A 27,580-nucleotide genomic window follows, 5' to 3' on the forward strand; every position below is an offset into this window, starting at 1 on the left:
CTTCTGTGTACATGTTGTATGCCCCAATCAGCATCAACAACAACAAAGTATCATAGAAGGAAAGTATAGACTCATGCCAGGCTTCCAAAGATCTAGAACAAGGAGCATATTCTAGAGCCCTGATTCCCTAAAGGGGGAAAAAATGACATTTAGTTTCCTTATGAGACATTAATTTATTTTTATTTTTGGTTTTTAGTTTTGGATTGGGAAATTTCTGCAGACAGTTTAAAGACAATGGATTACAGGTTGTTTTCGCTGGGATTTTAGGAAGTGTTATGGTCACAGAATAAGATCTCAAGCCACTAGAGTAAAATTATAAAAATGTCTAACACCCACCATTCTGAGTATATGTGTCATTATTCAGGACATAATGACCCTTCGTAAAGATAATACAGCTTTCTTCCCAATCAAGAATTCTAAAGGCACAGATTATGGATGTGTTACCTACATTTTCTCTACAAGACCCAATAAATGTTCTTTCACTCGGAGGCCCAGAACTTTGAGGTGCAGAGAGTCCTGCTTATTAAAAGATGCTACCATGTAGTAGCAATACTATCATAGCCTCAAGAAAGTGGTATTTTTGTGGGGTCTGGAGGAGGGGGTAATCTGTTTGTTGGTTAAGATTTAAAAACAAATGATGAAAATATAACCATTTTAACCCTATCATTTTCTACGATGTTTGAGTTGCACCTAATGAGACTCCAGCTAGAAACCAATCCCCTTTAGAACACTATTAATGATAAATAATCCTAAATTCCAAGTAGAGATTGAGAAATCTCAGTGGGTAGCAACCATTTTAAATTCATAGTACATGTTTACTATTGTAATGAGAATGTTCTTACCATATATAATATGCCCTTTATATATGTAGATGAAGACATGTAATTTGCATTTTATATTAATTGCTCTATTAAAATTAATTTTCAGATAAAGATGATTTTAAAACAAGAAGTCATTTATGTCCTGTAGAGTATGAAAATCCATCAAGATTAAAATGCAGATATATCTTCCCTATCCCCACTACTACAAGCAAATTAGGGAAAGAAGAAACCTACCCAGAGTTGATTAATGGGGAAATGTGTATCAGTCGGTTGCTGGCACAAAAGTGTTGCATAACAAATCGTAACCAAACTGGGATATGAGCAATAAGGCATTTATTTCTAGCTCACATATCTGCAGGTCGCCTGGGGTTTGGATGATCTAGGCTGGGCTCAAGTAGGTTTGCCTTCAAAGTGTGGAGCAGGTACAGGTCTGCTCCTTGTATCTAGCATCTTCCTTAGACCACTGGATATCTGAAACATGCTTCTCACATGTTGAAAGACAGGAATGCAACTATGAAAGCATCATTAAACTTTTGCTCACAAAACATCTGCTAACGTCTCATTGGCCAAATGAATTCACATGGCCAAGTCCACAGGCTACAGGTAAAAAAGAACTATCTATACACACATAATGAGACCACGACAAGAAGATGGGTATATAAGGTTACTATTTGGAAGTGAATTGAGACCAATAATCCCCTGTCCCAACTGAGTGATGAGAGATACCAAGGGTTAATGATATATCATAGATTTTCTTTTAGTCATATCTTTCCTTTCCTTTGGTATCACATTTTCTGTATTCATCTGTTATCGTCTGAATGTTGGTGTTCCTCCCAAATTCATATGTTGAAATTCTAATCCCCAAAGTGATGGTATATAGAGGTAGGGCTTTTGGGAGGCAATTGTGTCATGGGGGTGGAACCCTCATGAGTGGAATTAACTTTATAAAAGAGACCCCAAAGAGCTCCCTAGACATGTTCACCATATAAAGACAAAGCAGGAAGTCTGTGATCCACAAGACATCCCTCACCTGATGATGCTGGCACCCTGATCTTGGGCATCCAGGCTCTAGAACTCTGAGAAATAAGTTTCCCTTGTGCATAAGGCACCAGACCTGTGGTATTGTTCTAGAAGCCCAAATGGATTAAGACACCATCCTAGAGACTGCACTTCAGAGTGGCTTCTCTGTCTGTGAGATTTGCCCAGGTGGAGGAAGTAGGTAGCCTAGATCTGGGAAGAGTCCACCTCTCACCTCCATGCATTGTTCCTGCCAGGTGCTTAAAAGGGACTGTTCAGGTGGCCCCAGAGTCCTAAATAAATGGCTTAGGCTACTGAATATTGCCCTTCACTTTACATTATTCTTTTCCAGTATTCATCTTCCAAATGATCCTCTGCATTACTGTTTTTATATATATGTGAAAGCGGGACAAGGGTAAGGGAGCAATCTCTATGGCCTTAATTCCTGTAAAATCAGTGTGTAATTACAAGAAGTTTAAAAGTTCAGCACACTTCCAATCAGTATTTCCCTAGCTGTAAGTTGAGCAGGACTTCTGTCTTCCCTGAACTAATGGATCTTCATTTTCCAACAAAGTCAAGTACGCTTCAAAGACTAAACAAGGACGATCTCACTTCAGCTCATGCCTAAGGAATTTTTTTTTTAATTAATCCATCACAGCTCCATTTTTACTTGCTGATACATGAAAAAGGAAGGCTCATCTAAGTACAGTGAGTGAATGAATCTTCTTAGTCAAGCATTTTCCTTATAGTACAGGCCTACAATTTTTATGATAATGAAATCAAGCATAAGAAAAAATATTTATTTTATATGTATGTGTGTGTGTGTAATGCAGAAATTATTTTCTGCAAAAGAAATTTTACAGTGAAGGTATAATGGAATAAAAGACTCTTTACTTAATATCTCCAAACCCCCTTTGTGTCTCAGCATATAAACCAACTATTCCTTCCCTGATTTTATCAGTGAGAAAACAATTTGCCCTCCTCTGAACTCCACTTTACTTTCTTTTTCCCGTTGTTGTGATTCTCAACACTTTTTCTATTCTTACGATTATTTCCCAGCATGTATGTCTTAACTCTGCTCTACTGTTGTGACCTCATCAAAGGCAGGAATTCTATTTAATTCAACTCTGAACCCAGTTTAGCATCCGGTACAATGCATACATACAAAAAATATTTGTAACAGGGTGACTTCATAAGTTATTTTGTTGATACTTCTCTGCCACAAAATTAATTAATTAAATTAATTAAATGTTACAACAATTAAATGTCTCTTCTTTGGATGGGTTTCTCTGTACCTAAAACTCATTCTTTCATCTCCTCCCACTTTGACACCTACTGGCAAACTCCTACTAACCCATCAAAGCACATCTCAAGTGTCACCTGCTCTTTGTGGCTGTGCCCTCATCTAGGTCTCCTTAGGACTCTACACATAATAATAACATGATATCATGTTTTTTTAAATTATTATATAAATCTTTAAGGGCCTCAAGCACAACAAGGGCCATTCCATTCATATTTCCATCACTAGCACCTATCCCAGTGCATGCCCGAGAACAGTGCATGGTAAGTATTATTTAACGGGCATTGCTGATAAGTGCTGGATCAGTTAATTCTGCGATTATAGTTCAATATGGGCCATGGTTCATTAATACTACAAAATATTTTTAAAAACTACTAATGAAGTTCCAATACTTAAGCCCACTGTCACCATTACCACCATCATCCAATGGAATTTTGGACTATTCGGTAGTGCATTCCGGATATGTACAGCAACAGATTCCCCTTCCTCAGTTTTCTATAATGCTAAGCTTAATCATGACCTTTTTGCACACTGATGCCTATGAAGGGCTGAGCTATGCAAGAAAATAGCTCACAAATGCTTCTAAGAACTCACATTTATTTTGGCTCATCTGATCACCATATCCGCTCTTGAGTTTTGATACGGGGTGGAGTAAATCTGTCAGTCACTTCTACTTTATTATGACAGCTGGTGCTACTTGGCAACTACTCTGTTCAAATTAACCCTATAAAAGCACTTTTTCACATTAAAACTAAAACTGTGTCTTTCTCAACTCCTGAACAATTGGTTGAGAAGGTTAAATTCACTTACTGAGTGACTTCACTTACTCTAAATAAAACTGAAAAGCAGATACACTAAAAGTTGCTTTGACGGTTTTTTTTTTTTTTTTTTTTTACTAAATTTGGCAGTGTTATGTACAAACACCAAATGAAACACTCTTAATGTATCTGATACCTCCTCATCTCTGCCTTTCAAATCCATTGCACCCTAGTCATGAATAATCCAGAATACTTTTTATATGCTATTTGACCTGTGAGAAGAATGAAAGCCATAATTCAAATCTGTTAATGACTGCTAGAAGAGACACCTGACCAATTATTTCCTTGTTACGGCAGTCCTTGATCCTAGGCTTTTTCTCTGTGGATGTAGAGTTCATCCCATTATTTTAGCCACATCAAAAGTAGGGCATTGGCTAAACAAACATGCATGATTTATAAAGGCAGCCATATTTTAGTGACATAAAGCAAGCCGTCTAGTATATAATGGGGACCGTATGTTCAGATGCCTCTTCAATGTATTTTTTCTGTTACCCTGTAGAATGAAAACCCAACCTACTAAAAAAAACAGGCTGAGAAACGTAATTAAAGAATAAGAACAAATTCTAGATTTATGAGCAAGTGCAATGTATTTACTAACATGTTATCACAATAGAACAGGTTATTATCAATTTTAACCATTATTCAGCCTACCGGTGCACTTTGTGCTGTCTTGATCTCTGACTTCGAACAAAAATACCTGTATTAGGAGAAAATTCAGCTGCAACTTCCTAAAAAATGTTAATACTGTTCTAAGAACACTGGGTATGAGCAAAAATTCACTTTTTCCCTCCTAGCATTCTATTAGAATAATCCTCCCCCCACCCCCAATTCTCTTAAAGAAAAACAGATTTGGGAACTTTAAATGGATTGGTCTCCCTTTTACTTTCCTCACTCTCTGGTCTGAGGTAATTAATGTCTACTCAATATCATGCTCAATCATGTTTCCCCTGGGACAGTTCTTTCAATTAAACCTTTTATTTCATCCAGGAATGCCTGGTCTCATTGACCACTGTACTTTTTATCTGTGGATTTATGATAATCTAATGCACATCTCCTCACAGGCAGAATGGCCTTATGAGTCCTTATTGTTCTTATGCCAGAAGAGAAGTGAAAAACAAAATTAGCTCCTGCGGAAGTCAGGAAGGAAACCACATTTGTTTAACACAGCAAGAGGCCTTTCACTACCTGCCCGATGGCCTTGACCATCACGCTGCCCTGGCCTCTCAATGTGCTGGCTGCCCTTGCCTCGCTGCTCCAGTCTGATAAGACATGCCAACTCCCTTGAGAGCTACTGAGAGCTGAGGGGTGAGAGGCAACGCAATCCTCGGGTTACATTTTCAAAGGGTTGTGAAGGAAGTGAGACATTTACATGCTATTGTTATTCTTTTCTGTAAGAAACCCTACAGGTTAAAGAGGAATCTCTGAACTACTACCTGACAGCGAAGGCTGGGCTTTTAGAAAAGTAAGCCACTAGACTGTTTGTAGCTATTTGCCTTTACTTTCTTTCCAGTCAGGACCCACGTGATTGGGTTTCTATTTTGGAAGCACACAAATTATAGTGACGTGTCACTAACTTAACCACCATGAAAAATCACATATATATATTTTTACGACGTACTCAGTTATGTAGCTGAAGACAAGGCTCGATCTAGTATACTTCTATCTCTTCATGATATGCGGAATAAGTCACTGTTATATATATATATCCTCCAACATGAACAAGTTCAGCAGCCTTCATCTTTAATTTCCTTGCATGCCTACATAGCACATAAAATTATCAAGTTCATAATTGCATTAATATTTATTTATATAATTTATTTACAACCTGTCTAGTACCAAAGAGGAATTGAGGTGGCTTGCGTTAATAATTACACTGAAAATATCTGCCAAGTTGTCAACAAGTTGCTAGTGTTGACAGAGACCTATTTTTCAAATTGAAGAATTCAGAACCCTGAGATTTTTTGCTAAATTAAGGATGGTCAAAACCTTACTGAACAGTGGTTCTAATTCATTCACTTCTCTTTATGTGTAATGGAAATAAGCTTTAAATAGACTATGACTGTAGGTACAGACAAGGCCATTTTTATTTAAAAAAACTGGCTCTATTTTTTAAGGTTGTATTTCGATGTTTAAGTTTGTATTTACGTTTGTAAACTTGCTTCTTACAACTTGAACTTTATGTTTCTCTCTGTCAAAAGGAATACTGGTAAATTGTGCTTAGGTTTCAATTAGCCAACAGGGTTCACTCACTCCACAGTATCGCCAAAACATAACACTACATGATAATTCATATTCTACTGGATAAGCTGTATTTAAAAATGTCTTATGGGAAAATACACCTAAATTTTCATGTTTGGAAAGAAGGAACACATCTCCTTTTGAGCCAACTACAAGAGTGAAGGCTTTCATGGTATCCACAGCAATGGTGGCCATCAGGAGTAGATTGGAGGAAGAACTACATCTTTGTGTATTAACTACTATAGCAACAAGCACCATAGTGGCAGAAGGTCGAAAAGGTGGCCATGAGGGAGATATCTGCTGGCAATATGTTATTCTACATTTACTTAAGAGAAGTCACTCTTTAGGTCAAATGCTCCCAAGGCATTCTGAACTGTAGAACAAACAAACGCTGAGAGGCAGACTCCTGTGGCCCATTCATATATAGAGAGATCATTCATAATTCAAGGCACTATCTGTATTGAGAGTCATGCCAAAATTTGATGCATAGAAATTCAGAGAATAGTATTTTGCAGTAGGAAGAGGTCTAAGAGACCAATTAGCTCAATCTCCTTGTATTGTAGATAAGGAAATTTTTCTGTTTACTGTCGATTTTTAAATTTTGATAATTTTAGCATTTATTAGTTTATCACTATCTCCATAATCCAACTCTTATTTCCAAGTCCCCAGTCCAGGTTGTGGGTATCTACTGTAGAAAGGAAATCTACATGGGATGGGAAGAGGAAGGAAAAAGCTTCTTTCTCACCTAGGGAGAAAAGTAACAGGAAGGGGGACAAGAGTTTATATTTAGCAAGAGTGTCATGGCTAAAAAAAGTTGAACAACAACGTAGGGAAAGGGGCACACCTTATCCACTTTTGCTTCTCTCACACTGTATTTACATCAAGAAAGAACTCAAGAATTTCTTTGTGAATGGAATTCAGAAAGATAAGACCTGAGCAGTTAAATGACTTTTCTAAACTTGAACATCTAGAGCAGCAGTCCTAGGTCAATAATGTGAATCTTACATCCCCCAAGAATATTCTTTCTGCTATAGAACAGTGTTCTCTTCAGCTTTCCTAACTTAATGTGAGAGACTATAACAATTTTGGGCCAGTGAGTTATGCCTCCTTGAAGTGTGACTTTGCTGTTCTTTCTAGCCAAGCGTGGATTCTAACCACCCAACCTCCGAATCCTAATGGGCTTTGTGACTTGCTTTGACAAAGAGGATGAAGCACAAGTGATACTCTGCAAGCTGCAAGGCTAGTCATAGCTCCTGCATCTTTGTTTTTACTGTCCCAAGAATGCCATGTAAGTAAGCTGGACTAGCTTTCTGGAGGATGAGAAGACATTAACTAGAACTAAGGTGCCCCACCCAACAGCCAGAACCAATGGACAGCCATGTAGAGACCATCTTGAATCTTCCCACCTAGAAGATGCTCCAGTTGAATCCAAGCTGCAGGAATAAATCCCAACGCAGCACTTATAAGCAGAGAACCTACAAACACAGATTTTTTAAAGGAGGGCATGAAATAGATCTGAAATCTGATAGATTTCTATATTATCCCTAGCAACAGTCTTGTTATAGACATGCAAATTTTGCTCACAGGATAGCATAAGTAGCCAACAATATTATCACTATAGGCAAAATGTTCCTTTCCTCTACTTCTTCCTTTTCTTCAGTTTTCCTTCCTGCTATTGGCTCATGTTCCTTCATATCCCTGGCCTTTCTACTATCCTTGTTTCTTTGAATCAATCCCTGGCCCAAACAGAATCCCATCTCATAAATGAATTTTTTAAATAATTTTAAAGTCCTTCTTGGTTTCTTCCTTTTATATAACGCCTGGTTCATGATTAACCTCTTGGCTTATTGCTTAAATTTGCACAACCAAAGAAAAAAAAATGTGTGCAACTATTTTCCCCCCACTAGCCTGCCCCAGAGATGAAAGGCAGTATGCCATATTCTTGTTTCTTTAATGACACTCAGCATTGTCTATAAGTTCTTGGAGTTCAGGGATCGCATCTTAGCATATTTTAAAATACCCAGTGTGACACAGCACCGATACACGTTTAATAAATATTTGATCAGCTAAACTAGGAATAGTAGGTGTTCAGTATTTGTTGAACAACTGAGTCCTTTTATCATCAATATGGACCCAGAAATGGAGGGAAACACGTCTGAGAAGACAATTCTTCTGAACACGGATCTCTTTATGAGTATCATAGAAGAGAAACATTTGGCCTCAGGGAGATGGAGTGCCAGCAAGTAATGGGTAAGATATTTTGGTTGGGTGTTTTTGTGTTTTGCCATTTTTAGTTTTTACGCTTGTTTGTTTCTGTGTGTTTTTCCCCTCCAGTGGGAAGTCAAGGGTCTATGGATGAAATATGTAGCTTCTGGGAAGGAGAGGAGGGAGAAGGTGAGCCCTTTCAAGTTAAGCTGAAAGTCTGTAACTTCCCTGCAGGGTGCTAAAGCCAACAGTTCCATAAACCAGAAGCCAGAGACTCCAATATATATGCAATAACGACTATCAAGGGGAGGCTTTATTGCTTTTGGGGATATTTTTCTCCATTCTACTAGTATTACTTCCATCTTCATCACCACCTGGCATTTAAATGTAGAAATGTAGCACAGAAATAGATACATCCTGTAATAGGGGCACCTGGGTGGCTCAGTTGGTTAAGCATCTGACTCTTGGTTTCAGCTCAAGTCATGATCTTGTGGTTCTTGAGTTCAAGTCCTGCATCGAGTACTGTGTTGGCAATGTAGAGACTGCTTGGGATTCTCTCTCTCTCCTCTCTCTCTCCCCTTGCCCGCCAGTCTCTCTCTCTGTCTCTAAAAATAAATAAATGAACTTAAAAAAATTAAATATATTCTGTAATAGAGAGATACCACATTGAGTGTTATTTGCTTCCAAAAGGCAGCATGATAGGTCAGAAGAAAGAAGAGAGGAAGGAAAAGGAGAGAATGAGGAAATGTAAAAAAATTACAACATTTCCAGCTGTTAAACAATCCTTCCGCGGTTCTAAGTCTCTAAGAAATGTAAAGAATTAATTACGGAAAGACTAGGTGATAAAAGTCCTTCATATAACTCAATAAGTGTCCAGGAAACATAATTGAACTCGTTTATAATTGAATATCCTGTCATCGGGGCAGATTTAAAGAAGGGTAAACTTAAAGAGACATAACAATATTAAATGTCCTTTTGTCTTTTTAATGTTTGTGATTAAACATTCTTTTTAGAGACAGCATTGGGGCTGTTGTGGGGCTTCATTTAGGCAGCAACAGGAGCCTAACAGTATGTGATTTGTACTTAGGCATCTTAATTTAAATAATTATAATATCTTAAAGAAAAAATGCATCTTAACTTCTTCCACGTTTTATTATATCTGACAAGTTCAGTAAAAGGGCACCTATCTATTCGTGCATTATGCGTCATATGTTCTGCACACTCATTAAAAATAATGAGAACATATTTAAAAGTCATCGCCCAGAGAATCTTTGGGGACGGGGCATGGGAAGAGGTAAGTGGCAACAGATTGTGATTTAAGTGTCTATCTCTGTTTTATCAGCCCCCTTAGGAAGGGGGGAGGGGAGAAGTAGCAATCTTAAGCTGATATTCTTTCTTTAATGATAAAGATCACACATTTTCCTGAAAAACAGGCAGATGAAAACACGTTCAAACCTCCAAATACACTTTCAAAACGAAATGGACTATAGTGGCGGTTTCACATGTTCGGTATTTACTTTGATAACAGCTGGAAAAGTTAACCACGATCAATTAAGGCTGTACTTTCTTTTCCTTAATCTTTAAATATCCTTTACAAAATGAATGCATTTCCTTATCTTACACCAAATGTACCTTAACAAACGTACTGATCACAGGCATAGAGGTAATTAAGCAAATCAAGGTCATCCCCCGAGTTTTGTAACCACCTTCTTATCCAGCTGCTCCATATCAACAGCTGGCATGAATTATTGGAAACATTTGGCTAACTGGATAATAAGAAGGATATAATCTGTGGCTGGTTACAATATTAATGCTTCTGAGCTGTTTAAACATTTGTGTTTAGAAAACTCTTCTTTTTTTTCTAAACTCCAGAAGCCTAATCATGGCCACAGTGGTCACTCATAAGACATATGTTTTGTGCCATGAGAGTATAGCCGAATCTCATGGCTCTTCATCCTTAACACTGCAGGAGAATGCAATTAGGCCCCAGTCTTTCGAAGTGTCACGAGCCTCTTTTCAGCATAGAAAATGCTTCTTCTTTCACTACCTTCCAATCTCCAACAAAACCAGTCTTGTGATAAAAGTCATTAAATGTTTTCATTCTGACACGTGGAAGCCATACAACCGGGCAAAATGGCCGCACCGCCTCCATGCGTTCTAGTAATGCTGAAACAGAGCTTTTATCATCATCGGTTTTATCAAGACTAGATTTTGCTGACAAGGGTTCAGTAAAATTCTTTCAGGTATAAGTACTTCCCAGGGAGTAGCGACTGACTACAATTCCCTCAGCCTTGTGGGCTACTGAACGCATTAAAAAAATTGGCAAACGTTACGGACCTAATCACTTCGTACACAGCATTAACTGACAGAAGGTGTGATGCACAGTTCAATGAGGTAGAAATCTTAAAAGTTCTGACTTTGACAAACAGTGTAAACTTTGGTAGGGGCAATGTCTCTGTGCCTCATTTTCCCCATTTTTAAGATAGATTGGAACAGCTAAACATGGTTGCTTTGTGACAGTAAATGAGGATCACTTTCTTAAGTGCTCTGAAATCTTTGCCATGAGTTCAAGCATAGCAGGATGGGGGATGGTAGAATATGGTCCATGTAAGGAGCCAATGGAGCATACCTTACCCTATTAGCATCCATCCTGGAGACAGAGAGAAGGGACAGAGGTGTAACTGCAAACAAAGACCAATAACCCAATCTTCTAAACTGCCCTAGAAGTACCTCTCTTTGGTATGTGTCTAAATCTACAAGTTACAAGGTGGCACGTAACAAATTTTGAGCACAATCAAATTGAGTGTGGAAATTTAAAAGCACAATCGAGTTGGGCCTGAAAAAGTCAAGTACAATTGAGTTTGCCTAAATGAATCAGGTGTAATTGAGTTGAGTAACTGGATTGTGCTCAGCACTGGCCTTTTGCCAAAATGAGGGGCACATGACCAAACAGACACAACTCAATTGGTCTTAAAATTTTCACAGAATTATTTTTCTTAGAGCAAAAAAATTGTTTGCAGAATGGAAACATAAAGTTGAAAATTTGGTCATGACAGCTAGTCAGTTATAGCTATTAAGTTATCCTATAGGCCTTTATGTTCCTTATAACAAAACCACTGTTCCAATGATTCTCAAACTTGAGTAAGCATCAGCACTATCTGGAGGGCTTGTTAAAATAAATCTTTATTTTATTTTTTTAAAATTTTTTAAATTTTAAGTAGGCTCCACACCCAATGTGGGGCTTGAACTCACAACCCTGAGATCAAGAGTCACACGCTCTATCAACTGGGCCAGTCAAGCACCCCTAAACTATACCTTTAGCTCTAACCCTAGTGTTTCTGATTCCTCGGGTCTGAAAGGCATCTGAGAATTTGCGCATGTAAGAAATTCCGAGGTAATGCTATCCTGCTGATCTGAGACCACACTTTGAGAGCCACTTCAACTGAGCTGAAACACTTAAAAAATATTTTTAAATACTTTCAATATTTAAAAAATATCTAATATTTTAAATATTAAGCAATAATACTTATTGTTTGTGTATGTCTTTATAAGTAAACTGTACTAGATTATGCAAATGTATTCATGATCATTTAAACTATCTAAATTGTCATTTATATTCTATCAATACTATCCCTATACTTGCTGTCTTGGTGCAGCTGTAACTAGATATTGCTAGTGACCTGAAATTTAAAGAAATCGTTGCATATTATTTTTATTTGGTCTAAAATAATTGTATCAGGAAGATAATGCATTAGAGACAGATTAGACAGACATAGAGTAGGAGCCACAGCACCTTTAGCAATACCTTTTCCAACCTTCTATACCATCTGCTTTAATAATGTGTAGCTTTCATTTATTCAATCAACAAATATTTACTGAGCATATAGTGTGCACTAGGCACAGGAAATAACAGGAGATAATGTGATTTGACACTCACCACATATTAGCATGTATTCTCAGCTAATTCTCACAACAACCCTATAAGGTAGGTGTTGTTATTATCCTCATTTGACAAATGAGGAAATTGAGGCACAGAGACGTTGAGTAAGATTGCAAAGCAGGGATTCACATTCTATGTGCCCTATTCTAAACACTTTACACATTTAATGCTAACAGTCTCTCAGGTAGGCATTACTCTGATCCCAGCATTAGGGATGAGGAATGGGGGCTCAGGGAAATAATTTAATCAAGACCATTCAGCCAAGTGAGGATTCAACCCCACCAACTGATCCCAGATCCCAGACTCCAAACGATTACATTAAAGCCAAATACAAAGAGCTCTTAGTAGGTACCCTACAGTCTTTTCACCCCTTCCAATTTATTCCAAACAACACAATTTCTCATGTTAGACCTTGCTCAGTAACTGTCAAGTTGGGCTGCCTACTATCTCCTTGATGTATTTTATGTTTTCTAATCTCAGAGTATTTGAAAGTGCTGTTTTCTTTGCCCTGTAAGCCCTGCATTTGAAATCCTACTCAATTAAGACCTTTCTCAAATACTGTACTATTCTTAAAGGGTTTTCTCAGCCCCCCAACTTTAATCCCATAACACTTAATTGCATAATTTCATCAACTCATAACTCTTTTTTTCTTTATAGGTAGAAGCTCCTTGAGGACATGAATGCATCTTATTAATCTCTGGAGTTCACGTTGCAGAAACATGACTAGGATTAACTGAATACTGACTGAATGGAATTGCAATAAGGAGGGGAAAAAATTATTGAAGAGAGAGCAGAAACGGAGACTCTATTTCAGCAAGGACTCCATCTTAAGTCTCGAGAACTGTGTTATCTGGAGAACCCATAAAATATAGCTGTGTTTTGTTTTCTGCATAATTATCTAAATTCCAAAACATAACTCCTGCACTTTGGTTTAGGAGACAAATCATTCTGAAATCATCCTTCAATTTCTGCTACTTATCCACAAATAGCTGCTATAATATTCATTCTTCCTTAAGTACCTTGGTTAATTAAGCATGGAATCATTTGAATCTAATAGCCAAAGGGAATAAAATAATATATCAGTTAAATGAGGTTCATCTAAGATTTCAAACGAAAATTCTGGCATGATTTATGATATTAAATAATTTGGCATTTGAAGGTATGAAGTTTTCACTTCATAAGAAGATAAAAAACAGTCAAGGAGTCGGAGCCCCATGTCATTTGCAAAGGTAGTCGCAGGGATGAGTAAATATGGTAGTGTAGGAATACACTGAGCTCAGCAGCTATTAGGGGAGTGGCCACACACATGTGTATCTTTTTTTTTTTTCCTCAGCAAAAGCAATATTCCTAAGTGAAGGTCAAATCCACATGACCAACATTGCTAACTTTTGAATCTCGATCATGCCAGGCAGGAGGAACTTGCTTGCTTGAAATAGAGTTCATTCCACTTGCAGAAGCCAGCATTTAATAGCAGGCAAGCTTGGCAGGTAGAAATTATAAATACATTTGAAATTTTCTCAGCTCGTTTTACCCACCAGGGGTTGCTGTGATTTTCAGGATAATTTAAAGATAAGGCAGCAGGTCAGAACATGAAACATTAAAGAGGTTAACAAAGAAATGGCACAATGTTTTTTTTTTTCCTCCCCGATAAAGGAAAGAAGACACACACATGCGTGTGCGTGTCTATGCACTTACATGACAAACAACAAACACTCTCTCTCCTTCTCTCTCTGTCTCTCTGAAACTCTCGAAACTACAGGCAACGAATCAATAGAAAAACCTTTCATTTGTCATGATCTTTCCTAAACGGACACTTTGCATAAGAAAACAAGAATTTTGGTTATCAGGGATAGAAAAGAACTGGCAGAGCATGTCTGTTTCAGAACACAGCCAACAAAGCCCTCTTTCCGTAGCGCAGTTTTATTTCACTGCAGACAGCGCAGTTTCACCTTCGGATTCTATTACCAACGCTAATCTCAAAGTCCCTTTTGCAAAAACGTTCCTTATGTGAACACCTCTTTAATAAACTCTCACCCAGTCGGGGGTGAAGACATCAAAGGCTCTTCGAGCCTGGGATTCTGGAAGGATTACCTTTGAAACACACAGTTCTTTTGGTAAAGATACTAGAAAGAGCTAGATAGTTGTGAGGCCAGTACATGAATTCCTCTCACCTGATTTTGAACCCAGCCTGCCACTGATGGCATGAAGGTTGGCTACATGTGCTTCTAAATTTGTGATCCCAACCAGTTGTCCTGCCTTCAGGAGGAAGGACATGGACCCGCAAATGAAAGAATTCAGCACAGTTCTCATGTGGCAGGTCAGGAGAAATGGCCAGGAAGTGGGCGCTCAGGCCTCTGGAATGACAGAGGGTCACATCCGAGAGACCGTCCTATCTTGGGACTTCCTGTGTAACTGCTGACCACATGCTCCCTTGGCTGTAAGTGTTAAGACTTTACAAGAAGCTAAGATAACAAGGAAATAAGGAAGATTTAACTGTCAGAAAACAGGCAGAGCAGTGCTGTTAAAGGGGTTGAGAGCTCATGAAACAGCAAGGCTTAAGAAAAGGAACAGGACGGTTTCTCAGAGCAGGAAAACAATAAACATGGTTTGTTTTCTTCAAAGGAGATAGAAGAAGACAAAAGCAGGAAGTACTGTCCTTCCCTCATCCTGCCAGATTTTCAATGGAGAGTCAAGTGTGTGCATCAATCATGATAAGGGAGGAGAGACCAAAGTGATAACACCTTCAGTTTTTTGAAAGAAAAACACAAAAACGCATCACATAGCACACTGTTCTTCGGTTTGCTCTTTCAAAGAGTGCAGTGTGTGTCACACTAGGAAGCAGCTCACGTTGAAATAGTACCGTGCACGCCACACATGACCTCTCTTTAAACTTCCCGTAGGATTCTTGCTACTTAGCACCCAAGGAAGGCATGTGGGCCGGACAAAGAGTACTATTCCATATTTCTCCAGAACGAAGATTCTGGGTCCACGCTACTTCGGTGCTTATAATCCTCAAGAATGCGGTGCTTTGCTGTGGCTACAAAGCATATTCCACATATTTAGATAATCACAAGTCAAATAGTTTTTAAAGCGTCTAGACTGTTTGCCAGAGAATTCTAGGAGAATGAATACTAACCACAGGCCCGCCAAATTTGGTATAACACTAAAAAAAAAAAAAAAAAAAAAAAAAAAAAACACCAAAAAACCAAAAAACAAAAAGAACAAATAATTTATTTGTACTCATAATCTCACAGTTGCACAATTGATGTAATATGCTCCCTGGTGGGCTTGGCCTATGATGTCACTTTTGGGGACGGAAATCAAATTTCACTAAATTCTATTAAATGAGAGTGAACTAATATATACAAGCTGCCTGACTTACCGATTCAGTTTCAAACAAAAAAAAATTTTTTTTTTGGTAATTCAGTATTTTGGATACCAGTATGTATTTTCAAACAATAATAAAAAAATCTCTGTTCAAAACAGTGGTTAGTCCCAGGCAAGCCTGAATAAATCTCTTTTACCCATAATGTATCTAAAATATAGTATTACATTTTTATTGTATTTGATTCTACAGAGGTGGCAAGGTGCTAGAATAATTGCAGCTGACATATATTGAGAACTTACAATTGGTCGGAAACTATGCCAAGAGCTTTGCATGGATGATCTCTTCTAATTTTCACAACAATCTTATGGTATAGATGAGGAAACTGAGCCTTAAGAATCATTTTGTGAGCTGCTCTAAACCACAAAGAAACATTGTATGATGGTGAGCTTGCAGAGTTGAACTCCAGAGACAATACTAAGCCTTAAGAAACCCAGGCCTCTAGTTCCCCTTAACAATAAGGGACCATCAATAGGTTACTTAACCAAACTGGAACTGTGTTTCTTCATGTACAAAGTTAGAGTCAGACATACAGATTCTTTGGGCTCCCTTTACTCTGAAAATTCTATTGTTACATTTATTAACTTCCAGATGTAGTTGTGTTTGACTGAGAATACATTCAGAGTTTCAAACTGGGGTAAGGTCAGCATCCCTCTCCCCCTTACCTGGGGCAGGCAGAAAGCTTCTAGGAAGAAGAAATTAGCTGTGGAATTAGGAATTCTAGGAGACATAGATAGGAAAGGGGTATAAGAAACTATTAGAGGAGAAACTAGGGTCTCATGAGAGTTTGAGTTCTTAGAGGGAGCTCTGTTATTAGGTTCCTTTGCTGGCTGAAATGTTTCTCTTTCTATGCAGGGTTTTACTCATTCCAGGACCATAGTTGAGGAGAATACCCAGTCAAAACTTCTTTCGTTTTTCTTATCCCTGAAACAAGTACATAGTCCCAGCAAAGCTTCCTAAAAGTTTTATCTCAAGCAACCAAAGAATTGGACAAGAAGTGAAAGGGCTTCCTGTTATATATACACGCTGCCTCTTTCTAATTATTTCTTCTCACTGTGGCTCTTGGAGAGAAAGACAAAAAAAAAAGACCAAAGTCTTTACGTAAGTAAGGGATTGAAAGAAAAATCCATCTGCATTTTAGAAAAAAAAAAAATATTCGGACTCCAAGTTTCTGCAGCATTTCTTTTTAGGAAGAATAAGAAGCTTCAGGGAGGAAGTGAGACTGAAATTCATGATTCTGCCTTCCAAAATGGCTGGGAATGGAGGAGTCAAGTGGAGGAAAAGAGGTGGGGAATATAGTCTTTATGGCTTATACCACCTAATCTTCTTCCCTTCCCTGTTTTACTGCAGATCTACCTAGAGCATTCAATAGGGCAAGGGGAAAAATGGACAAGATGATGTGAAAGAGAAGGAAGGACCAGAAATGTGGAGAGAAGGGGGTCCTTTGGTCAGTACTAAGGAGCATTAATATATGAGAGAGGCGATTCAGGAAGGCTGTATATTCAAACATGAATATAAACATAGATAACAGAATATCAGGCTTAGAGTAGATATCGTAGAGCTTATCTAGTCTTACCATGTTACCAATGGGAGAATTTTTTCTAGAGCATCTCTGACAAATGGTAAGGCAGTCTCTGTTTCAATATTCTAAGTTGCCTATTTTCTTCTTGGACAGCTCCAACAGTTAGAAACTACTGTAACTTGTAATATTATCACTTCCAAATATTTGTTTTGGTACCAGCTCAAGGAGGGGCGGGAAATTAGTCTTAACTATTTTTGCATCCCCAGAACCTCCAACTTAGTGCAGAGCATGTACTTAGTAAATTGATCATCTAATTAATACGTAAGTATATTAATGGATATAAACTACCTGGAGAAACATATTAATCCATACAATTAACTCTTTACCTATTTTATAGCAATCAAAATATGCCCTAAATTTTCCTTTTTGCAGGCTAACTATAGTCAGTTTTCTCAACTAACCCTCACTGGTTCTGATGATGTAACTCTGGGAACCTATCATATTACCTATATGTACCTTTGTCATTTCTTATATAGATTCAAAAGAAATTAAAAAAAGAAGGGGTAATTAAAAGTGCTTTTATCACATCTATTCCCTTTTATTATTAGTCATAAAAGTCCTTTGAATTTTCTATAGTCTTCTTAAATACATACATCAATAATAAAATAATACGTGTTCACTATTTTAAAAATGAGAAAATTAAAATCTCTCATAATCCCAACATTCTGGGTGCATTTCCTGCCATTTGGGGGGGGGTTCTTTTGAAGATATTTTAATGTGATTTGATCATGCTATGGATATCATTAAAAAAAATTTTTTTTAATGTTTATTTATTTTTGAGAGAGGCAGAACATGAGCAGGGGAGGGGCAGAGAGAGAGGGAGACACAGAATGCGAAGCAGGGTCCAGGCTCTGAGCTGTCAGCACAGAGCCCGACATGGGGCTCGAACTCACATATTGTGAGATCGTAAGCTGAGCCAAAGTCAGATGCTTAACCGACTGAGCCACCCAGGCACCCCAATTTTTTTTAATGACTATATATATCATCTTATACCTACTTTTTAACTTAATGCACTATGAGCATTTTCTCATGTTATTATCAGCTCTCCACAGAGACCATTTTAAGTATTATATTTCACTGAAGAGCTACCTAGTTATTTATCTAACTAATACCTCTGGTTGTACAGCACCCAATATATCACTACAATAAACAGGGCTTTAGAAAACAAATCCATGTACATGAATTTTTTCCACATCTTTCTTTGATGATCAGTTTAGGACAGATTACTGGAAGTGCAGTCAGTAGGTCAAAGGATATACATTTTTAACAAGACTTTTGAAATTCTCTTCCTCAGGATACATTTCCCAGCCCTCAAGACTAGATTCCCTTGTACCTGTTACTACAGGACCTTGCAATTCTTTTTCATAACCATCATCATTTTGAATACTTGGTTATATTTCTTTCCTTTTAGACTGCAAACTGCATTAAGGTAGGGCATGACCATTTTTGCTGACTGCGTTTTGCATAAAGCAAACATAGAGCACACAAAGGGTATTTTATTTAGTTGAATAATGTTAAATTGCTTCCTTAAAAGGGTGTTCGAATTGGTACCCCGGAAGCACTGTTGGCATTTATCCAACTCACTGCATTAACATCATAAAGCTATGATACCCCCAAATGGGACAAAATACTTAGTGTGATTCAATTTTTGTTACAGATGAAACCTGTGACTTAGAACTCATCTCTCAGCTATTATGAATTCACTGGGTATAGTAAACTCTGCACCGAAGATTCAGTGAGACTGTGACCTGAACATTACCAGCTCTCGGGGAAGAAAAGTTCCTTCTTGACGGGCGATGACCAGCGATGCTGTTTCTCCCTGCTTGGTGCTCCTCAGCATGGCCACGAGCTCTTCTTGAGTTCGTCCAGTGACATCTCTGCCATTTACCTAATGGATGCCATCATATGAACAGATCACAACACTTTTCATCTCCTTCTACCCTAGATGGTTTCCACAGGTAAGTAGCAAATGGGCTCCTACAATTAATAAAGCTTGGAACAGATGAAACTGAACACATGAGCCCAAACCAACTATGCTCAAAGTACCAGTACTGCACTGACCATCATGACTGAGGTGCTAGATCCCTTTGTTTTTATATATTTAAACATTTTTTAACGTTTTATTTATTTTTGAGAGAGGCAGAGAGACAGAGCGTGAGTGGGAAAGGGGAAGAGAGAGAGGAAGACACACAATCTGAAGCCGTCTCCAGGCTCTGAGCTGTCAGCACAGAGCCTGACATGGGACTCAAACTCACAAACAGTGAGATCATGACCTGAGCCAAAGTCAGATGCTTAACTGACTGAGCTACCCAGGCGTCCCAGTGCTAGATCCCTTTAGATAGTCAGTAATTAATAGTTTCTCATAGGATATTACATTCTTAGGAAGGGAAAATCAAAGTGAGAGTGGAGAATGATTCCTACAACGGGAAAGAAGTGGATTTCAGATGCTTAACTGGCACCATTTTCTGCCTAACACTAAAAAGCAAACAATAGACCACAATCACACAGCAAATTTCTTTGGAAGTAAAAGTCTTTTGTTACAATTAGTGTTCTCCATCTTTGAAAATTATAGTCTCCAGGTCATCATAGATTATTGGAAATTATAATTTGGAGCTGTATTAATTACTTGGTGCATCTTCTTTCATAACTAGAACTATATATAGTGTTGCTTCTATGCCATAAGAATGTTAAATAAAACCGGCCAGTTTCAACGAGGATGATTTCTTGAAAGGTAAGTTAACAATATATATTTCGCTAAGAAGATGATGCTATCACACAAAAATACATGGGAGGGGGGAATTCTCTTGCTTTGGGGGTGTTTCAAGTACATCTTTATAAGCCTAGATCAACCTGAGGCAGGCTGGCCTACGCCTGTGGGAAGTTTAAAGAAACTGTTACCAGAATATGGCTATAACTCTGAGACTTCTTAGCCATAATTGCATATATGATGAATTCCTGGATGATTCAAATTCCCAGGAACCCTAAGAGGTAGATATGAGAAGGAGGAAATAGGGAAGAGTTCTCAGTGTTACTTGTCCTTACATAACTGACTCTATGGGGGCTTAAAGTCAGTTTTTTTTAACATAATTAAAGTCCTTATCTTGTCTACAAGTGATAATTTTCAATTTTTATATTCAAAATATAAATATTAATGTATTTATGTAAACACCCAGGATACTTTACTGAAGATATTAGTTCTAATTCTTACCTCCAAAATTCTGTCCCCTGATTGCAGGCGGCCATCTTTTATTGCTGCTCCCTTTGGTAAAATGTTTTTTACAAAAATGGGACCAGGCCCATGTATGGAAGAGTCTCTGGTAACAACAGTGAAACCCAGTCCTTCAGGGCCTAGTGTGTAAGACCAGGAAAATGCACGGTCACCTTAAGTAGAAACCTTAACAGCAAAATCTACCTAATTTAGACTAATGTCAAGTAAGTAAATATTTACATTCCAGGAAATATTTTAAACACACTTCAGTTGTTCTGGCTGCAAATACAGATTATAGTTCCTGACAGGCCATGATGGTTTCAAAGTGAATTTAGGGCCCAATGCAGATGTGTAACACTTTCGTTTATTGAGGTACCAGAAGAAATACCACATGTTATCCATAAACCCAGGAGATTGATTTCTCAGTAAACCATAAGAAGCCAAAGGCCATCTGACATGAGTTTCGTCAGGCACTCACTCAGCTAGCTTCCCTGCAGCTCCCTGCACCTGGGTCTCGATTCCTTGCATGCTGCATCCCATTGTCCCCTCCCTCACTCTTGGATTTCCAATCTCTCTCTTCCAGTGTGTGGTTTTCACTTTACCTGAAGGTATGCTCAAATATCTGTACCCTAAAGAATGGTTACTTCAATCTTACTTCTTCTTCAGCCTTCCGTCACCAATGACCTACCCATGACCACATCCACTAATTTTTCCTATTCTGATCTGTCCCTTTCTCTAGCTTTGACACTTCTCCTCAGTTGTTTTCTTGAAATTAATGCCCCCCTCTGTGGTTTTCATACCTTTATTTTCTGATTATTTTCCTACCTCTCTGATCACATTATGTCTGTCACTCTCTCTTACCCACGGTTTTCCCACATGAACATAGATGTTTCCCAAGGCTCTTACCTGGTACAATTTGTTTTCTAGAGTCTCTGCCTTGGCCAGCTCCTGCTCCAATTACCATCTCCCTATAGATGACACCTAAATCTCTCTGGCCCTAATTTCTCTGGTGTCAGCTTCTTACATATGACCATGCACATATTTCCACCAGCATTTCAAACTTCACTATGACCTCCCTTCTCTAATTCAGATCCTGGGCTTTTCACATATACTCATCTTCTACAAACTCTAATTTCTAGTAATGGCATCACCATTGAACAAGCCACCTGCAACTCTCTCTCTCTCCCTTCTCCTACATCCAGTCACCAGACAAGGCATGCATGTTATATTTAGACAGATGCAATGTATCCTTTATTGATACTTCATTGTTTGATCTCATCTTCGGCATATTATTCTGCTGTCAGATTAATCTTCCCAAAGTACAGCTGTGATGTCATAGTCTTTATTTTTGCATTTAAGGCTTTCTGATGGAGTCTTAAGTTATGTTCTGTGTCTGATTTATCTGTCCTCTGTTATTTCCTGTGCCTAGTGCACAAAGCACTCAATCCCGTGTCTTAGACATAGCTGGATAATTTGTACAAAAAAAAAAAAAAAAAAAAACAATGCATTTATATAAAAAGCCTAATTGCTAAGCACACTAGAGAATTTGTACTTCCTAGTCCATACAGTTTCTTCTCAGTACAGAATTCTTAAGGGGGGACAAAATTCTGACCAGAGGATCTCTCAGAATAACCACCATATCCTAATTAAAGGCATATGTTATTTTCTTTTGATATACGTTAATGAGTATTTTAAAACTACCTTGTGATCATTAAATTCTGTATTAATTCAGACAAAACTTTGAGATTTTGGTTTCTTTTGAACTGAGTCTTGAGAATCACATCAGATTGCAGAAGGCCGCAGAGGGGGAAGGGATTATCAGGAGGTTACAAAATAAACAAAAGCACAGAAGCGCATGAATGCTTATGTGTGTATATGTGTATAATACTGCATAAATATGCATGTATATGAATGCCCTAGTCTCACTGATCTGGGCTTGAAATGCATAGAAAAGTTGGAAAAGATGAAGGTAAGGTTATACATGCTTTTGAAATTAAGTATGTTTTGAGAAACTGTTTGCAATGTTGAATTAGCGAAATTTCACTTACATCATTATATATAATAATTATCCATTATAATGATCACATACTCGCTTTTTTGAGAACTAAATGTTTAGCTGGTATAAAACTATCTTAGAGAGCCAGAAATAATATATGCGCTTTTTAGACTCTATCTACAAGGTGCTACAAAAATCACTCATCTTGCTGCAAAAAGGGCTCCACCGAATTTCAGTGCTTCTTTAGTGTTACGTTTTTCTCAGGTTTGCAATGGTTCTTTCCATTTGCCAACCTGTCTTTATCATTTTTGCTTTTGTTTCAAATACGCTATACTCTCCAGAAGGAAAGAATAAGAAAGTAGTACAATTTCGGGGCGCCTGGGTGGCGCCGTCGGTTAAGCGTCCGACTTCAGCCAGGTCACGATCTCGCGGTCCGTAAGTTCGAGCCCTGCGTCTGGCTCTGGGCTGATGGCTCGGAGCCTGGAGCCTGTTTCCGATTCTGTGTCTCCCTCTCTCTCTGCCCCTCCCCCGTTCATGCTCTGTCTCTCTCTGTCCCAAAAATAAATAAAAAACGTTGAAAAAAAAATTAAAAAAAAAAAAAAAGAAAGTAGTACAATTTCAAGAAACTTAGGTAACTTACTTAAATCTATTCTTCGATACAATTAAATGAAGGGAGAAAGAACAAAATTAGCCTTAATGCATTTCTCTTAACCAATTTTACATGTTACAATAATAGAATGCTATTAAGCATCGTGTAATAATTACCTTTCTTTAGGTCAATCTTAATTTTCTTTGCATTTTTCTTGCTGCCAAACCCTATGAGAGGGGAGAGTGAGGGAGAGGATGGCTTTCTACCCAGTCTTGGGACTCGGGGGCTCTTGTTTTGTTGCAGGGAAGTCGATGCATCCTCTTCAGGATGCCCTGTTCCTGTGAGACTTGCTGTTTTTATTCCTGATATTCCATGGACAGGAGGAGGCAGCTTTGTTCTCAAAACGCCATCATTGTCACCAAAAATGTTAAGCGGTCCAATGACTGATTTTTCATACTGGTCACGGTTTTGAGGTGGAAGCACATTGAGGAGGACGCTTGGGGACTTCATTGCCTGGCGGAAGACATCTTGAGCCCTTCAAAGAGAGGGAGTAAATATGTCACGACACCATGCTCTAGCGTGGCCCCTAATGCACCCCAAACCACGGCAACAGGAGTGCACAGTAGCACAGGGAAAGGAGAAACTGTCACTATTACTACCAGGATGGCTGCAAACTAAGTACTAGTTACCACTTAGGACTTGACCGCGAGGTACCCAGACACGGGGCTGGCGACACTTGGGTCACTAACATGGACAATTCTCTCATTTGATCTTTTTTTTTTTTTTTTTTTTAAAGTTTATTTATTTTTGAGACAGAGAGAGACAGAGCATGAACAGGGGAGGAGCAGAGAGAGAGGGAGACACAGAATCTGAAACAGGCTCCAGGCTCTGAGCTGTCAGCACAGAGCCCGATGCGGGGCTCCAACTCACAGACCGTGAGATCATGACCTGAGCTGAAGTCGGAGGCTTAACCCACCGAGCCACCCAGGCGCCCCTCATTTGATCTTTTTAACAACTTTCCTAATCTTCTCTTTTCCTCTTCGGTAAGTATAATTCACTCTTATTTTGCAAAATGAGGAAAATGAGGCTCAGAGAGATCAAACAACCCGTCCAAGGACCCACAACTTTTGAGTATTTCCGAATCTGAAAATCCGCCCAGAGGCAATTACTAAAGTAGATATAAAAGCAAACTTTAATTTTAGATGAAAAAAATTATTTTGTATTACTGACCAGATTATCAACTCGTTTCCTTTTAGGGCTTTATTCGAAAGTACAGGTCTTCCCTGAAATGCGCTGTGTTCCAGAATTTCAATTCTGACACAAACATTTCCTCCTGGAGATATTGATGATACTGGTTGTACCAAATGTCATAGCGAATTATCAATCTAATACGCACCCTCCCTGCTATTCTCTTATAGAGTGCCTGTATTTTTTACTTTTTTGTCTTAGTCCTGGGTGTTTTGCCTCAAATTTCCTACTACCTTTTGTCTCCTTCATCCTTATGCCTCCTTGTGCCCCCTGACTACCTTGCCCAGCCTGTCTTGCCAACATGATCTACCCAAAAGGGTTACAGGAAAGCTGGGAGCCAGTAAATTCTTTCTTCTCCTCTTTCTCGAAACTCAGAAGTGATGGGGGAACCCCAGCAGCCCTCTGGTGACCACGACACAACTTAAAGAGAGCAGCCACTTAGTAAGGATGACAAAGCAGAAAGATGGAAAACGCCTCTCTTGCTGATGCTTGAGGAACTGCCTGCCGTACCACCACTGGACCGCCGCCTCTGCACTTGGTTGTCTTTAGGAAAAAAATTAATCATCTTGTTTAAGCTTCCTTTATTTTAGGTCTGTGTCCTTAACAGCCATACCAAATAATAATTAATCATAATTCCAACTGCCATCTGAGCGCCCCTCCCCCACCCACCAACCTCCACTTCAACCTTACTTCTCCATGTTGGTGGGGGAGGGGGAGAAGATCTCACAGAGGCAGCCCAACTCCTCTGGTCAGTTCCTTGCCTGGGAGTCAGTTTCTACTCCACACTACCTTCATACTGAATTTTCATGAGCCTCCGTTTCCACATTGCATACCCATCAGGTTCTTGTAAAAAGTAGAATGGTATTATTATTTTAAGAAATAGGCGTTTCGGTCTTCTTTTTTTTTTTTTTTTCGAGAATAAGATTTGTTTACTTATTTATTTGTTTGAGAGACGGTGTGAGTGAGTGAGGGGCAGAGAGAGAAGGAAACAGATTCCCACGAGGGGCAGAAAGAGAGAGAGAATCCCATGCTAATAGCATGGAGCCCAAAGTGGGCGGGGCCTGAACTCACCTGAAGTGAGATCGTGACCTGAGCTGAAGTCAGATGCTTAACCGACTGAGACACCCAGGCTCCCCACAGTCTTTATTTCTTTCCACACTTAAGCAACCAGTGCCCACAGGCCCTCCTACCCACAACCACTTATACCGCCTGCCCCCAACTCCCGGTGCCATCAAACATACAAATACTGACAGAGTATGGTACAGAGAATATAGACAATGAGTTGTTTTGGTCAGAAACAAGAGAAGCTGGTGGTCATTACTAAGGAATATTAATTAGTATTTGTTCCCTTGTTCTGGAACCCCACTGCAACGCCAACATACATTTAAAAAAATGGGCATCAGCACTGCATACTCTAATTCTTGGCTATGAGAACCTATTCCCATAACATTTTCACATGCAGAAAAATGACTTCTTGGAGGAGAATATTTTATTTTGTTTTTTTCATTTGCTTCTATTACTGAGTCCTCACTGAAATCTCTCACAGATGTTTAGGTTTAAGGAAGACTGCAGACACAAAGCTGGTTAATTAATAAGCTGAACTAACAGTCTGTGAAAAGAGCCATTAAATACCAGTTTAACTGACCCATATCCCAAGCAAAACAAACCCATCTATCGATGATCCAGACAACCAGGCGGGAAGGCTTGGGGTATTCCGAAGTTTACTATTCCTGTGGCTGACAGGGACATGTGCAGGCTGCCTTCAAGGAAGCTCACACATAAGATGCATTTGAAAATGGATGTCCTGGGGTCATTCAAAGGCGACTGACCAGACATTCTACCTACTACCTACAGTTCTGATCACTAAGAGCTCAGTGATGATTTTAAGTACTCCAGGGATCAACACAGTAAATAAAACAATGGAAAAAAAATGCTTACTGAGCAAAGGTTTTGTCTACGAGGTCCACGTGGTTGATTTTTACGATACATTCATTTTCATGAAATAGTCCCTCCCGCTTGGACCTGCTATTTTCTTCAATGCCGCGGATGAAGAGTCCTAGAATCCTAAACGCAAAATTGAGGTTGAAATAGAATTACTGAGTAATAATATGCTAATTATTTCTCCACTTGCAACTATTCAGAAGTATCGATTTCTCTTTGTGAAAGAAATTACCCTTTATATTCAGGCAACCGTTTGTCACTTAAATCCTTAGAAAAAAAAAAAAATCCACTGAAAAGAGAAAGCCCTTCAAGACAGATGCACATCAACAGTGACCCGGAGTACAATGGTCCACCACTCCATTGCCATGTTTGCGGTATTCTTAGAAAAGACCCCTACAGCTCAGTGGAGTTGAGGATACTGAGGTCTCTGGCTTGGAGAAGGCTGACTGTAATGGGTTAGTGCTGAGACAACCTGAGGCGTAATAGTGGGAGAGGATTAGGCATTCACCGCACTTTTGCGCAGCCTTACTACCTGTTCCAGTAATTTGCATTTTATAGAAGAAAGCAGACACCTAAGCACAGGTCATCGTGCTCAGTTTAAAAGGCGGTTCAGTCCCATTTGTTAGTGCCCCTGAAACAAGTACGTGTGGAGCATTTCCCATGCTCAGGATGGAGGAATAGGAGACACGGCTACAGGACCAGGACAATGAGTCAGTATGAGCTTGGCACGCAGTAGAAATTAAAAGCAAAAACCAAAAACCTACAGACATCCAGAAGTCCAGTCTTCATAGGAGGATCTGGGGGGAGAATGGGATGTAAACTGGTTCAGAAGAATGAGTAGGATTTAGGTAGGGGGAGAAAGGGATACACCTGGTGGCAGGATGAAGGCTGTGTGTTTATGTGGGGAGCCAACACTGGAGGGGGAGGCCAGAGCCACACAGAGGGGCCTCAGACACTAGTTGATGGACTCAATCGAATGAGGCTGGAAATAGCAGTAGAGTCACCGCTCACTGCTTCTGAGGGAGACGGTGACATGATGGGGCAGGGCTTTGGGAAGACTTGTCTGAAACTGCAACCAGTAAGCGTTGGGATTCAGAGAAGAGAGCCGGAGGCTAATGGTGCTTTGTGGCTGTGGCTCAGAGTCAGGAGGGAAGGGGTTGAAAAAATGTCAATTACAGGAGAAAGAAAACGATAGCAATCAAGAATTAGATTGTGTGTGTGTATATGTGACTCTTATATTTTGGTAGTATCTAAACCCAAAACTAAGACATCAAACTTGTGTATGTTTCAGC

At 39.0% G+C, this 27,580-nt stretch overlaps 1 protein-coding gene across 5 annotated transcripts in view; it reads right to left on the bottom strand.

Annotated features, from left to right (window-relative positions):
* PARD3B (par-3 family cell polarity regulator beta) overlaps positions 1-27,580 on the bottom strand; it is a 1,001,728-nt gene that overhangs the window by 426,140 nt on the left and 548,008 nt on the right. For all 5 annotated transcript variants that reach the window (XM_078450957.2, XM_078450961.2, XM_078450959.2 and 2 more), the window contains 4 exons: positions 26,286-26,411; positions 23,276-23,634; positions 20,515-20,654; positions 19,066-19,194 (listed from right to left, as the gene is read on the bottom strand). In XM_078450957.2, the coding sequence (XP_078307083.1) occupies positions 19,066-19,194; positions 20,515-20,654; positions 23,276-23,634; positions 26,286-26,411 (754 nt within the window). The remainder of the gene's footprint in view (positions 1-19,065; positions 19,195-20,514; positions 20,655-23,275; positions 23,635-26,285; positions 26,412-27,580) is intronic.

This window comes from Panthera onca, chromosome C1 (genome assembly GCF_046562875.1).
Source record: "Panthera onca isolate mPanOnc1 chromosome C1, mPanOnc1 haplotype 2, whole genome shotgun sequence".
Classification (NCBI taxonomy): domain Eukaryota; kingdom Metazoa; phylum Chordata; class Mammalia; order Carnivora; family Felidae; genus Panthera; species Panthera onca.